This window comes from Colius striatus, chromosome 4 (genome assembly GCF_028858725.1).
Source record: "Colius striatus isolate bColStr4 chromosome 4, bColStr4.1.hap1, whole genome shotgun sequence".
NCBI classification, from domain to species: domain Eukaryota; kingdom Metazoa; phylum Chordata; class Aves; order Coliiformes; family Coliidae; genus Colius; species Colius striatus.
This window is the reverse complement of record NC_084762.1, coordinates 34,711,528-34,724,835: the sequence shown is the minus strand read 5'-3', so window position 1 is coordinate 34,724,835 and position 13,308 is coordinate 34,711,528. Positions and strand designations below refer to the sequence as shown.

General features: G+C 36.8%; 1 protein-coding gene across 5 annotated transcripts in view; it reads right to left on the bottom strand.

Annotated features, from left to right (window-relative positions):
• Positions 1-13,308, bottom strand: part of MBP (myelin basic protein) — a 118,398-nt gene that overhangs the window by 90,954 nt on the left and 14,136 nt on the right. For all 5 annotated transcript variants that reach the window (XM_061995564.1, XM_061995565.1, XM_061995566.1 and 2 more), the window contains exon 2: positions 107-181. In XM_061995564.1, the coding sequence (XP_061851548.1) occupies positions 107-181 (75 nt within the window). The remainder of the gene's footprint in view (positions 1-106; positions 182-13,308) is intronic.

Here is a 13,308-nt window from a genome sequence, read left to right as displayed (position 1 = left end):
AAAAATGGTGATCCTGTAAACACACTAAGGTACTTTAAAAAACATATACCATAATAAACATCTTACTGAAGTGGTCTTGCCTCTTCAGTCTTCCTTCTACACTTACCTTGGTTGACTTGTCAATGTTATGTTCTCGTTTTCCTACATGGTTCCCCATGATGGATGGCCAGAACTTCGAATTCTGAAAAGATAAAACCAAACCAACATTTTTAAAGGTACTACATTTGTATTGAAATACAAATTAATTTTTCATCTGACACAGAATAAACAGATAGTTCTTATGCAGGAATCATTTTTACAATCAGAGGTAAGATCTATTAATGATCCTAAGGAACAAAAAAATTTTGCAGATCTAATCAATACTAGAAAGCTTTCCTCTTCTAAAAACAAAAACCAAACAAGCCAAATGAAACCAACAACTCCCTTTCTTAATAAACAAAGGAAGTAAAAGAAAGAGTTTATTGTGAAATTTGCACATAAAACAAGACTATATTAGAAATCAGGTGGAAGCCTCATCTTTCACTATTACATTTATAACACCAAAACATTGTAATATGTATAAAATGATCTATAACTACAGCCTTCCATAAAAGATCAAGTAAGTTCTTTCACATTCACATTGGCCATTATATGAACATCAATTACTGAAAGAAAAAAAAAAAACAAAAACACCATACTAAAGTGTCAACAATTTGCTGTGGAGATGAGAATGGCTATGTTCTTTACAGTCCACAGTTTCATGACAAGCACATAAGAAAGAAATGCCAACTCTTTCTTGCTATTTTCTATCTCATCCTGTAATATTTCAGCTTTAACAGAACTTATGTAGATTAAACCACAACACTCAAATTTCAGCTTTTACAGTACACTTGTGCTTATGCTATATATTTCTTCTCACAGAAAAATGTATTTGTATAGGATCTTACATGCAGCTGCTGTCTTTGGCAAATTTGAATGCAGTGCAAGGTAGCATTTAAACTCATGAAACTTAAAGCTACATTGCCAAAGAAGTTTCAAGTGGACTTTTTCCTCTCCGAATTATGAAATGAACTTTCAGTATTAAAGTTCGGTTTCTGGTGCTAATAGTAACACAACATTACTCTGCAATAAACAGAGGTATATACTATAAAACCCTGGCATCAGAAATCCTGGCACAACACTCTCACTGTTGGAGAACTGAGTTATTTCACTAAAGCATAATCTTACACAAAGGCTTGGGAGAAAAGGACAACCAGACCTTTGTTAGAATAGAAAACGTGTGAAATAACAGCCTATTAACCAGTTACAGTTATGTAGAACGTAAAAATATAGTTATAACCCCAGCTACACACATTGATTTGCATACCAAAGGAGTGGTAACTTTGGTTACTTCGAAGTTTCCATCACAGAAAGGTGTACTATATCAAAATCAATTTTGTCCTCTATCTCTACCGTAACTTTGGAACAGACTGTTACATATCCCTCCCATGATGATAAATTTTCAAATTAGTGAGGGTCTGCAGTGCTCATGACTGTTCAGTGAATTCCATTAACTCTAAAAAACAAAATGCTACATATCACTGTATCCAATTTAAAAAATCCTTCAAAAATACCCACTTTTAGAGTCTCGCAAAGGAAAAGTATCAAGAAAACATCCAAACAGTGCATGTACCCATGGTAGAGTTTTTGGTAAATTTGAAGTATATTTTTAACAGTACTATCTATTGCATAAAAAATAAACCCCTACCCTTTCCAATTGTGAAATCAGCACAACCAGACTTTTGTGAGACTGTGAACATTTTCAAGGAAAAATACAAATAAATTAATATATACTGGGTTTCAGAGCCAAACTATCTCAAACTGGCCTTTCATCTACAAATTACAAGCAGCAGTTCACTTATCATCACCTGCTTTGCAAGATAAGAAAAAGAGCAGAATACAGAACTATAAGAAATGTCTAGAGTAGAATACAAAGGCATAATGTTCAGAGTTTACTCTTCCAGCCATTTATCAAAAGACTAACTATCAAACTTGATCTGTAATACACATTTGTTTAAGCAATCGGATTATGAAGCCAATGTAACACTTGCAAACCAGAACTCTGACCAGTCACCTCCTGCCTCCCCTTAGTCTCCCAAGTGTCTGAACCCAAGAAACACCTACCGTAGCACAGTCCCACATCTGCAGTACCAAGGTGGAAAAGGTAACAGATGCAGAGGAGCTATGCTTTGAAACTAAGTCAAATATGTATTTTTAAATTATTTGTTGGCCAGGGAAAAGAAAAGCAATAAAACTTCCACGCTGCCACACCACAGATACTTGAAAATAGTAAGGCCAGTTTTCTACTCACAAGTCTGCACAGAGCAAGCAAACAAAATGAACACTGAGAAAATAGTGCAATGGCTGATCAACATATTCCTGATTCCTGTGCACATAATTCCTTTGGCAAGACACTAAAAATTACACATGGAAGGGAATAAAAAAGAAAAAAAAAAACACTTGGAAAAATGAAAATGCATAATGCTATTCAAAGTTTAGGAGTGTGGTCTCAGAGTATACCTCCACCTGTGCAAAGTATTGTGTTTCTCCACAGGAACACGCTTAAAAGATGAAAACTAACAGCATTGACTAAACCTGTCAATTTGCACTTCTGTTTCCTTCACTGTTTTGAATGTCAGAAAGGAACAGCATGTAGTCTAAATTCACGTGATCAATCCTTTCTTATTCTCACTTCAAACCCAGAAACTTCCATAACTAGATTTTACTTCACCTTTTTCATGCATAAATGACCACAGACGTTTAAACTCAAGATCAGTTAGCTATAGGTGCCTGCTATAAATTTCTTACATAAAGTTACTTTTTAACCAAAGGGACAAAACAAACCAGACAGGTAGTAAGATTATCCTAAAAGTTACAGAAATCATGCAAGGAAACTGCAAGTAATCCTTTGGGAAAAATAAGGTTTCCAATAAATCTGACACACATTAGGAAAGGAAATGTGTAGAACCAACTTTTCTGTAAGTATTTGATTAGGAAGCAAAAACACACAAACACACAAGCCTGTAAACATTACCATCATTCGCAGACCTCATTTTTCACTTTAGCCTCAAGCAAGTATATGCCTTACTTGATTAAAAAATGAACACATGGGTCATTTTCACTTCAAGAGGCAAGTACGTCCTGAAGTGTTACAACTTCAATACCGATTTTGGTTCATACTATCACAAGCAGACTACAATGTACAGTTTCTATCTGCACTAACCTTTACGCAATAAGTTGAATCACTGACTTCAATGGCATTACTCATTGTACAATCTTTGTAGGAACTTGCAGCCAACTTTTCAAAAAATTTAAGCTGGTAAAAGATCTGTATTTTGGTTTTTGGCAGTTTCATAACATACAGGTTGCCAGATGAAGTAGCTCTGTATGAAATGAAGAAGCAGTTTCTAGCACTTATTAACAAATATCAACAGATCATAATTCCTTTTTTCTTTTCAGAGGAATCCTTGTTTTAGCACTGAAACAGCCACAAGAACAGTCAAGAAGCATCAAGACAATGCAGAACCAGAAGTACTGTAGAAATACAATAACCTTCTCTGAATTCAACGTGAATGACATCTAACAATAAGCTGCCAAAGCAGGCACAAAATCAAGCTTATGACCGCAACAACAGCATTTGTCTGAAACTTTCCTAGTGAAACACAGCAAGTTTCATAAATCCTGTGAGACAGAAGACTTTGCGTGTGAGCTTGAGTCATCAAATGAGAGGGGACACTATGCAGGTCTACAGCAATCAGAGAACCAGTTCCCCTATCAAACTCCCCACCAAACGTGTGGGTCCCAGCACATTAAAACCACCTGAGAGGCTCAGGAAATAACAGGCCATGCAAGCAAACTGATTTAACAGGACTAAAAGTTGAAAACATTTCAGCCAATGTAACAGTTCTTTCTGGTGAAGTGAGGGAATTACGGGAGGAACTGAACCGCTGCCAGAGTTGCCCAGCTGCCTCAGCACTATGCCACAACCACGTACCGAGCTGAACCATCTTTGCTGCCAAGACCCAAGCACTTCCCAATCAATGACTGATACAGAAATAACTCCAGCTACCCAACCTGCTTCAAGTGATTTCAAAAACAGTCCAGGGATTTTGCTTAGGGAAATAAAATAGTTTCCTCCCATCAATTTGCTTTCTTACAGAGTCAGTCTACCAGGTAACCCGAGGGAAGCCCAGACCAAGCTCCTTTCCCACTTTCTTCACAATAGGAAGCCATACTCCAACTAGCAACAACTACAAAAAAGCCACTGCCTTACCCAAGGGAGGAAACTTCTCCTCGCTGTCTGCCAAACACAAAATAAAAATAAAAGCTGAACAAATACAAAAAGGGATGGAAAAATTCAGTCCTATACATCATATACCTATAAAAATACATGAATGCTTGGACATTTCACTTCATCTGAACAGTTCACTAAAAATACGGGTTTAGAAACATGTATCATTCCATCATATTTTTTTAGCCCATTCTGGTCTGCCTGTTGAAATGAAATGAATATTTGTTTGATTTTTTTAAATAAAGGTTCTAATCATCTTCCTATACATACACAGTGTCCTGTAAATAAGTTTAAATTATGATTTATAATTTTCACTGAAAGGCAGAACAATGCTTCTCTAAACTTGTTGAACCTACCAAGAGATGCAACAACATTACTTTCTGCCAGTTACACTGTTTTAACTGCAAAATAGAGTTTTCTTTCTTACTCATGGGAGCCCAAGAAAAGTTTCCCTCTTGTAATCTTCTAAAGAGTGTCCTTCCCCTGTAATGTCTCATTGAACACTATAATTTTTCTATATGCTAAATATAAATGATAGAATTCAGCCCGGGAGCTAGTTTACAGTGACAGCTCATCAACTGCAATTCAGAGTTACAAAAGGCTATAAGCTGATGCATCTGGAGCATCTCTATTGAACATTAATGGTTACTTTGTATCAAAATACATAAACTACCAAATGTAAATCACTAGAAGCTGCAAATGAATTGATAAATACGATCCCTGAAGAGTAATTTAATTAAATAAAATAAGGTTTCAGTCTTACCTCTTCCCACACGCTTAAACATGACTCAACAGAACTACACATAATAAAGGTATGCAACTACTTACATATTTACAAGTATAAGAATGTAATTATTACCTTGTATAGGAATATGTATTCACCACAGATAATAGTGCAGAGCTGCAATGCTAGATACGTTTAGCAAGTGCTCCTAGCCTTACTCACAAACGGGAAAGGTAACCTTAGTATCTAAAAATATTTGAGGAATTTACTTAAAACTTCCTGCTAAATTAATGGCTTCTCTTATCCAAGTAAATAATACATTTTCCTACTACATCCAGATCTTCTTAGACAATATAAATAATGTAACTACTTGTGCAAGTTCTCTCTAATTTCAGTAGCCCTCTAATGTAGGCTCTTAACTACAAACTTACCCAGCAAAATGACACATAAAAGACTTTTTTTTTCTAGTGTCAAGTCCAGGTTATGTAGGTTCCTAGGAAGCCAGTTGACACACTGCCCAGCCCTGGCTGGATGGCTAGATGGAAATGTAGCACTGCCCAGTGCTGGCTAGATGGAAATCTTTGGAGGTTTTTTTTGCTCTCAGTGTGATATACGTCGTTGGAAGGAAGCTCTTCACTTCAGCCTTCTTTCAAAACATTGGGCATGCCTCCTCTGTTTCGCCAGAATTATCTCATGGTGGTAACCTAGTACTTCATTGTACCAAGAAAGCAAACCTCTGGTGGACACAAGTAAGTGTCCCACAACTCATTCCATCAGCAGCCAGAGTCAGATGCCTCAGAGACAAGCACGAGCAACCACATAACAAAAGGAATTGGCCTCATGGGCAAACTTCATCGTAGGAAATCTGACCTCAATTCTAGTGTTAAATTATTTCATAAATATAGGGTCTTACAAGTGTCATTGTCATTTAATGCAGATTTATTTTTTCATCACCCATGAAAGTGTGCATTGCTTGCTACATCAAACCTTATCATTGTGGAAGTCAAAAGTGAAATACTTCTATGAGAAACCCTTTATGAAAGAAAAATCTATTATTCCAGGCACATATCCATCATGAACGATCAAAATCAAAATCCAGTGGCAACCATTATATTTAAATCAGAGAAGTCACCACGAACTTAGCACAAATAAGTGTATTTAATCATGCTTGTACAGTGCCTTGTAGATCAAGTGTCCTGCCCTTCCTGGCCTATTGAGACATTACTGCAATTTCTGTGTTTATGGAAAACTGCATGCACCTTAGCAAGGATCCTAGAAAACCACTCATCTGAGAGACAGGCCAGGTTCTGTTTATCTGAGAAAGTATTCTTCTGTGCTAGCATAGCTTCTTGACAATTTCCATATACCTCATAAATCACTGCAAAGAGCAGCAAAAATAATTTTCACTACAATTTTGTGCAAACAGTATGAGATAGGAGAAAGGCAATAACGCTGACACAGAATATATTCTGGGAAAGAATGCTGTTGCAAGTCATTTCCTAAAATTGCACAGCAGAGATCTTTAAGATCTTAAGATCTTTTCTGACTGTTTTGATTACAATTTTCCTCTATCTATTGCCAACAAGAAGGATATTGCATATTATTTTCTGTAAAAGCAAGAGACTTTCAGGAATCTCACCTCAGCATAACTAAGGATAGTCCAAACTTGATTACAGACAACAGTCTGTAAAAAGTTATAATGAAATTTCTAAACCACACAGATTTATTTTCTATAGCTCTGCTCTCCATGCTGGAACACTATCAGCTTCATCCCACCCATCAAACAAAAGAAAATAGAGAATTTTTAAACAAATGTCTCAACATGGCTCTTCTATTTTGCTTCATTAACAGAAAAATTATCCTTTAACTTAGGACACACTGATATCTACACTTCCTTCAACACAAATCACCAATGATTAGAATCAAATGGCATTTGCCACATGTTCACTGTTTGTCTTCAAAACACTAAGATTAGTGGAGCCCTGTGAACTCTATTTCATTCCATCAGCAGGATCATAAAAAAATTTCCTTAGTCAATTCCACTTTACAGGAGAAGCCAGGGCATTTCGCGGGGAAACTAGATACCAACCTAAAGACCCAGGTCAAGGAACAGATGCCCTCAGCACATCCAAGCACACCATTCCTTCTGCCTGCTGTACTTCTACCACAGTGCCTATACCTGAGGGGCTTAAAATGCAGATTTTCTTGTATGTCCTCCATGCTTTTGCTGAGATGCTTGTGCCTCATAGCTATTCCCAGTCTAGGAAACAGAGAGGACCACATACATGACTAAGATATACATCCCTTGAATCTTTACAAAAACAAGGGAAGACTGATTTGTCTATTTTTATCTCGGTCACTAATAACAACAGGTTCATGTAATTTGTTACATACTGTCTTTTACACACAACCCCACAACCAAATGGGCTCTTTTGGAATTTTTTCCTTTTTTGTCTTTTTTCATAATGGACAATTGTTTAGGTCTGGATACAAAATCTCAGAGCAAGGACCAAATGTCACAAGCCCTCTGAAAAGGATCAGACATAATCGTTGGAGATTTTTTTCCTCAGCACCTGTGTGCTCCAGTGACAAAATAATTTGACAATGCAGTAGAATAAAAAAAAGGAAAAGGAAAAGGGGAAAAGAGGAGAAAGATACAGAGAGAATGGCAAAGAACAGAGACGCATTATAACCTCTTTCTGTATATTGTACAGATATGCAGTAGACTCCCACTTTCCTCTATCACAACTTCCAGGTACTCTATTTCCTTTAGGAGTACACCTCCACAGCTGTGGAATTCACCTCTTGTCCTCAAGCAGTCAACAACTAAAAGTTACACAGCTGTCTTAAATGCTAAAACACTTTTTAAAAAGATAAACCAGTACATAAAATATATAACATAAATTTGGTATTAACAAGGAAAAAGAAAAAGAATGAAATTTAAGCTAAAATAACTGAGAATTTCAGGTCAAAGCAATAATCTCACCAATATCAGAGGGGAAAAGCACAGAGCAATCACAAAAGTATACTGACCAAGGATCATTATTTGCTAATTGGAAACTCCCATTTCCTGAGATTAAAGTGCTCTGAAATCAGACTAGATTTAACATCTGTTTTCACACGAAAATGAAAAAAAAACATGAGAATCTACAATAAAAGCATAAACATTTAAAAAAAATAAAATAAAGCCAAGATACATTTGAAAACTCACATTTTTTCCTTCTCTGCTTAGAAAAATAAGTCCTCTCCAAATGGTCAATGGTATATTCTCCCTTTCAAGGTGAGGTAGGTCACCTAATCTTCCCAGTGAACTGTCACTTTGATGATCAGTGCTTGATTAACACACTGTGGAGACTAATGACAAAATGCACAGCTGCAGTTCTAAATGCACATGAAGCAAAGGCACTATATGCTGGCTCTTCTCATACTCAGCAGACTGACAGATGGGACATGAAGATGATTCACCCTCTCCAGACACCGTTAACTTTGCTGTGAGAAAACAATGAACCACTACATCCTATTAAACTAAAAGAGGAAAAAGCTTTCTTCTTTGCCCAACCTTTTTCTCCCTCTATTCTGACTTAATATATAGTCTATCTATATTGTAAACATATCAACGAAGAGATTGGTTTCATGAGAATGCTCCTCTGTTACACTTGGCATAAATACTGATGTTACGAAAGGGTCCAACTTTCAGCATACTCCAAGTTGATTCCCTCTTGGCTGTAAAATCATGTTCCTCCCTTCCCAAAAGTACACTGCCAAAAAGGCACAAAACCCAATCTTTCTTTTCTGACAGAAAAGCAGCACCCTTAAATATATGCTTATATTTCTCACTTTTTGTGTATTATTTTTCTCACTTCTTTTTGCCTTCTCTTTTAGCAGCTTGATTTCCTGAGGGAAATAAGATTATGTTCCAAAAGTATCTTTTTAAGTAATTTCATGGAGACCTCAATATTTTCATTTGCGAGTGTGCTTAACATGTAACAAGGTTCAAGGTTCATATGACAGCCTCCTAACAGATTATCATTATCTGCAGTCCTGCAGCTGTAGAGAAGCAATTTTTCAGTGCTCATGAATGCCTACCTGCAAATACAGATACTATGACACCAATCTGGGATTTTCTCTGCCAATATAATACCATGTTCCAAAGGGAGGGCAAACCAGAGGAAGCAACACTATTTTTTGCTAAGGATAATTGTATATCTGAGAAAGAAATACATTTATATTTATCTCCTTTTCCAATAGTATTTTAGCCCAGGCATTTGGGGCTTTTAGTCACAGGGCCCAGCAGGTTAGAGTGACTAAGATGTGAGTGGTTGCACTTGGAATTTTTTAATAATTAATGAGTAACAGCAGCAATCCTGGCACTGAAATCTGCATGAGAAACTACTTAAGTCTTACACATTCCCCTGATATAATTATTGCACCTGTCTTCAAATATGCTTTCAAGTACTTATGCCTTGTACTCAAATGTTGCCTCATTTTATCTAAATCTTAAATTTTATGGGCTAACATTGCTTTTACAACCTTTGTCTAGGCTGTGTACAAAGACAGTGCAGAAACAGTCACTACTAAATTACTATTAAAGAAAACAATGACAGACCTCAAGAAAATGTTCTATTTGAACATGACAATATACAAAATGTGCACAAGACAATTATCTCCTTTCATTAAGACTATTTCCTTTCATTAAAATCAGACTATTTATTTTATGTTAAAAGGAAGACAAAAGAATCTGGCCAAACACTTGTTTCTTCAGTATAGTTTTCAATGCAGTTCACCATGTCTCTCAAATTCAGTGTACAGAAAAAAAACCCAAAAAACAAACCCACATCAAAAATCTGGCAACATGTCAAAATAATGGAGTAAGAAAACATGTTTTTCAATAAGGAGACTAGCAGTGTATTCACTTTCAGTGATGATTGCCAAAATACACCTCAAATACACTCTGTGAATTAAAGTTAAGTAAGCATCCATCATAAGAATATCTTGTTCTCGAACATGGAGACAAACTATTTTACTTTTATTGTTACTGAGATGTTTTTAAAAGAAAACAATGTTTCATATGCCAGCACTAAGCTACAACAAGTCCATAGCCTTTAAAGAAGAGGGGGTCTCATTACAGACAATATGTGAAGACAGCAGGAAAGTTGTTTCCCTAAAGATCTTGCAACATGAAAGTACACAAGACACAAGAGTAGGAGGTAAACCTTTCTTCCACATTGCAGACATAGAACAAAGGCAGAGGTAAGGGTAATATGTGAAAAATTACTTACAGCCCACTTGACAAACTTAGACAAATGTTAGAAGCTCAAATCCAGAGTTTTAATTCCGAAAACCTGTTCTCAGCTACTAAATAATGCTGGGGTTTGTAATCATAACAGATACCTCCTTTCTCACTTTACAAGTGCTTCCTGGGCTTCAGGTTCTGTCATCAGTCACACAAAATAACACTCCTGCCATGATGATATGGCCAAGCAGCTTCACATGATTTTACATCAGACCACCACCAATACACAATGAGATTATTTTGCTGCCATCCTAGGTCTTAAGTCAGCAGACTCTCTCAGAGACAGAAAATGCTAACTGTCAGGCTCAGGCTTATCACAAGACAGAATGGAAACCACAGTAATACTCCTCCTCCCCGTCTCTTTTTAAACAGCTATAGCAGGAGGCCACCCATACTATTAGATAATAAGCTTGTGATTAGCATACTCACACAGGATGTGGGAACCAGGGATTGTTTCAGAAGACACTGAGGGGAAAGATCAGTCTGACTCGATCACAGGATAACTGTGAGTCACCAACATGATCCGGCAGGGGAAAATTTAAAAAAAAAAAAAAAAAAAAGAGACGAATAGACCTACGTTGTATCATGAGGGGATATTTCCAGCCAAGATAAGGAAGAATAAATGTCATCACAGAAGCCACTAACATCACCTCAGCTGAATACAAGGTACAGTTCTGGTCAGCCATACTTAACCACATGAATTTTTTACTACAACAGATGTGAAGATAGGAGCCTATTATACAGGGATAAGACTAAAAGCTCATGACAGGTCAAGCCTAAGTAAAGCAAAGCTAAGTAAGTGTTAGAAGAAAATGCATGCTGTCCACGTCTAAATCTAAGCTGAAAGTCAAAGTGTTTCTAAAACATTAGAAAAATAAGGCCCTGGAAAAACCAGAGTGGAACAAAAAACGCAGCTAAGTTCAAGATAGAAAGCAAGAGTCTGACTATCATATATCAGAGACTACATAAATGTCATGTTTCTTGCCATGACAGAACAGCCTCAAGTGACACAGATGACTCCTTTTGCTGAAGGATATTCCAATCCACATTTCCAGATAGTGTACCTGAAGCGTTGCAGGGTAGGGGCAGAGGAGAATCTGTTCATATACTGATAAATGACTTCAAAAGAAAATAAAATAATCAAAACCCCAAACAAAATGAAATCACAAGAACAGTGATAGCCCGGAAAGGGACAGAAAACTGAAATGTGCTAGCTTTTAGCCAGCTGGATTTCACTGGAGTATAGAATACTTGACAGACAGACTTTATTCCCTACTCTGAGTTCATTAATGAACCCCTGTTCATCCATTTTATCCTGTAAGCAATCAGTATGAAGTACAGGAAAACTGCACCTCTGCACAAAGATATATATATATATATATATATATAATTCCTGCCAGACAGCATCTACCTTTGCAGCCTGTTCCTTGGAATGCAAAATGCAGGCCTGAACGCTGTGAGGAAGAGATGGAGCTCACCTTCATCCGAAACAATGCATGGTAGAGTGTTGCTTAACAAGCTCTTCTGCAAGTTCGTGGGCATCTCTCCTCAAGAAAAGTCACACACAAAGTCCACTTCTGATCCCCACAGCTCTGGGATTGAGATTGGCAGCATAACACACTTTGTTTGGACTGATACTGACTTTAAGAAGCCTTCTGATCAGCTTGGTGACTACATCGGACAACAATCTGAGACATCCAATTCTCAACAGCAGACAGAGTAGGTGCTTCATACAAGGCTCTTCAAGTCAATTTAATCTCCGTTTCTCAAATAATTTACAACCTGATGGGTCTTTTTGTATCATTTCAATGGGTTGTTGAGCCTCCTTCTCTGGAAACACTGAAAACCCACCTGGATGAGTTCCTGTATGACCTACTCTTGGTGGTCCTGCTCTGGTAGGGGGGTTGGACTAGATGATCTTTCAAGGTCCTTTCTAATCCTTAAGATTCTGTAATTTCTCCCAGACTCTAGTCCTTAAAATCCTCCACCATTCCTTGAGCACTCTACTGTAAATGCTCCAACTTGAGAAAGCAATAACAGTATTTCTGCAGTCTATGACTGAAACTTTATCTCACATATATGTAACGACAGACATTTCAAACTTGGGTGTGCATTATATGATAAACTCAATCAATAAAGGTGCCTCTCATTCCACTCCTTAACAGAGTTAAAACCTTTCTAAGAACAGTTACTGAGCTGCTAGCTTGGCTGAATTCCTTACTTTCTCACCTTAAACAATACCTCTACTTAATCTATTACTGTCAACTCTTAATTCACTTATTCTCAAGCAACACTACAAGTCCAGTCATTATGACAAGTTCTTTTTTGAAGTACAAATTACACAGAACCTGAATCAAAAATTATCACTTAACACTTAGATGAGTTATCAATGAGGGAAAATAATGGGTCTTTCATGTAATGTAGCATCTTGCTTAAACCAGCTTTTATCAAGATTACAAGGAATTAGATTATATTGACAGCTTTTAACCTTTTCATAGCTCCTTTTTCTTAGTGGAAATCCAACTATTCTAAGTTAGTGGTTATGAATAGTTTGAGATGTTGCAGCTGGAGCCCTTAACTGCCAAACACATTGGTGACAAGAACATCTGTCCCTTTTTATGCCAACACTGCCCAGTTGTGGTCCCTAATGTTTAGTCTGCAGCATTTTAAAATCTTAATCACCAAACTTGCCCTTACTAAACTAATGCTACAGTTCTAATCACTATCTTATTTTGGTGCATCCAGTAAGTCTAATGTATTATCACTTATAAGTATCTGCTAGTAAATCCACTTCTGCTTTGATATTTGAACATTTGCTAAAGTTAATGCAAATGTTCAAACCAAAAATACAGCAACACTAGCAAAAAAAACCAACAAAAACCAACGTTTTCCACATTCATTGTCTTGAAGCACACAATATTTACTCAGAAAAAAAACACCCAGTCAAAAACACAGCTCCACCTCCAAACCACAGCTTTCATA